The sequence below is a fragment of the Hipposideros armiger genome, unplaced genomic scaffold (genome assembly GCF_001890085.2).
Source record: "Hipposideros armiger isolate ML-2016 unplaced genomic scaffold, ASM189008v1 scaffold_13, whole genome shotgun sequence".
Lineage (NCBI taxonomy): Eukaryota > Metazoa > Chordata > Mammalia > Chiroptera > Hipposideridae > Hipposideros > Hipposideros armiger.
Window position 1 is genome coordinate 5775700 of NW_017731363.1, and position 2274 is coordinate 5777973.

Below are 2274 nucleotides of genomic sequence, written 5' to 3' on the forward strand. Positions count from 1 at the left end.
TGGCTCGTGCTCTCTCTTGATCTTGCAAAGCCTCTTCATACCAAGGTGAGAAGGCACTAGGGACCGTGTCATTAACCTTGGCCAAAAATTCCAGGACTTGCATCTTGCTTGTTTCAGCATGAGCTCTTGGGCCCCACAGGAACTCGTAGCGTGCAGGATCGCTGTTGGGCACCTGGTGGTACTCCAGGTACTTCAGCTGCACGAATTCTGTGTTAATGAGCTTCCTGGGCTCCCCATAGATGTGGTGCTTCCTCCCAGCGTACACTTCCATCATATTCAGGAATTCCCACGTCTCCTCCTCGCTGGCACGGTTGCCCTTAATGAAGATAAGGCCTAGGATATTCATCAAGAGACCCGTCTTGGGTAATCCCCTGCCCACATTCACCCTCCCATTATTGGGGAGGTTCAGTTTGCTGACAAGTTCATATGCGTGGTTGCTTGAGTCGACTTCCTTCAAGTCTACCGCAAAGACCACCTCGATACAATCAGACACTTTCTGGAGGATGTCAGCAAAGTGGTCTTGGTTATCTTCACCTACGATCTTGAGCATCTCTTCCTTCAGAATGGGCTGTTGCATTTTATACTTGTACAGAAGGTATTGCTGCAGCACTTCCAGCTTTATAGCTAGAATCTCACTGCATGGGTTCACAGAAGATAAGGCATTTGAGGAAAAGGAATGTTCCTCATCTTGGCTTTCATCACTTTGATCAGAATTTGTGTCAAAAACACCTGAAGAGGCAATGGTGGTAGATGAGGCTGTCCAAGACCCCTGGGAAGTGCTACTTGTCTCAGTGTCTGATGGAACTTGGGAATTACCCTCCCAAACAGAGTAGGAACAGGAGGGGGACTCATCATCCACTACTGAGGTTGCCTGAAGTGTCTTGTGACTCTTGGAGTCATTGCGGCCCCGGATGCATTTTTCATGGGCACGGGACATATTCTTCTGACCTCGATACAGTTTGACTCTGGTCAGGGACAATGGTCAGGCGGGATGGTAGGACATGTGATGAGGGCACCTGGGGGAGGAAGGTTGAGAGGATGTGTGCACCTTCACCATGGAAATACCACCTTGATTATAAGAAAGGATACATTTATAGTTTTCCTCAAGGGCACTGCTCCAAAAACCCACAGGGCTCCTGTTCTCTTCAGCCTGTCCCCTTTAGGGTGCGTCCTGCATGCTCTGACCCAAGCATACTGAGGAGACAGTGGCTGTCAGTCTTTTGGTTTGACAAGTCTCTTATTTCATGTTCAAGAGCATCATTCAATTGGTGCAAGTCATGGACCCCACGAGAAGGAAGTGAAGGGGATCCTCAGATTATCACCTCTGCCCAGGTGACCCCAGTACTGACTGCTCAGTGGGGAATGTTGTGTCCTGGTCACTTAGGGGTCCTCAGTCCTCATTTAGGGCCCTTACTTTGGCTCCACATAGGGCCTGGTATACCCACCCCTTAGGTTGAATGCTGGCTCCACCTTCAAACTCAGGATTTCACCTCCCACACAGCTGATGTAAATAAGTGTGGGGGAGCTTCAGGGGAATCACCCTGTCCTGGGTCTTCAAGGTCCAAAACCGTGGGGGGGGGGAGGCAGATTCTTTGTCATCCCTACTATTTAGTGGCAGTGGTCCCTCTGTCATTTCTTCCAACCCCCATTATGGCCTAGAATCCTCCCTGGCCCTTAGGACTACACCTCCCACTAAGGCCAGCTCCACCCTGGGAACCCTAAGAGGAAGTGAGGATCTCCTCCTCTGGCCATACCTGTCTGGGTCTCCTGAGGCCAGGTAAGAAAAACAATTCTGTCTTGTTTCCACTGCTGTGAAGTGTGTGGCTCCCTTAGTCCTCAGAGTATTCAGGTTGGCTTCTTGAAAGCCTAGAATCCCTCCCACTGCTGGCCTTAGGCCATACCCCTTAGACTAACTGCCTCACCCCTTTGTGACACCACGGGAGGTAGTGAGTATGTCACATCCTGTCAACAGTGCCCAGGTATCCCAGGGCAACCAGCAAGGGCGGGGTTCTGGGTGGTCCTCAGAGTTCTGAGGGTGGGAGGGCTCCCTATGACCTGACTCAGGGTCCTCACCTTGACTCCTGGCAGGGCCTGGAACTTCTTCCTTGGCTTACCCGAGGACCCTCCCCTCAGACCAAGGCCCTCAAATGTGCCACCCTTCTTACAGAGTCAGTCTCTGTGCCACCTCACTGCTCTGGGGCCTGCGGTACCTTCAGTTGTCACTCAGGCCTCTGCCCTTGATTCCTGGCAGGGCCCAGAATGCCGCCCTGGTGA

General features: G+C 51.8%; 2 protein-coding genes across 2 annotated transcripts in view; both read right to left on the reverse strand.

The window, feature by feature from the left end:
* Positions 1-937, reverse strand: part of LOC109395244 (melanoma-associated antigen B5-like) — a 7733-nt gene extending 6796 nt beyond the window's left edge. Inside the window, exon 1 of the mRNA XM_019666099.1 lies at positions 11-937. Coding sequence (XP_019521644.1) covers positions 11-937 — 927 coding nt within the window. The remainder of the gene's footprint in view (positions 1-10) is intronic.
* Positions 1-2274, reverse strand: part of LOC109395249 (translation initiation factor IF-2-like) — a 395555-nt gene that overhangs the window by 74773 nt on the left and 318508 nt on the right. The gene's annotated exons all lie outside the window — the stretch shown is intronic.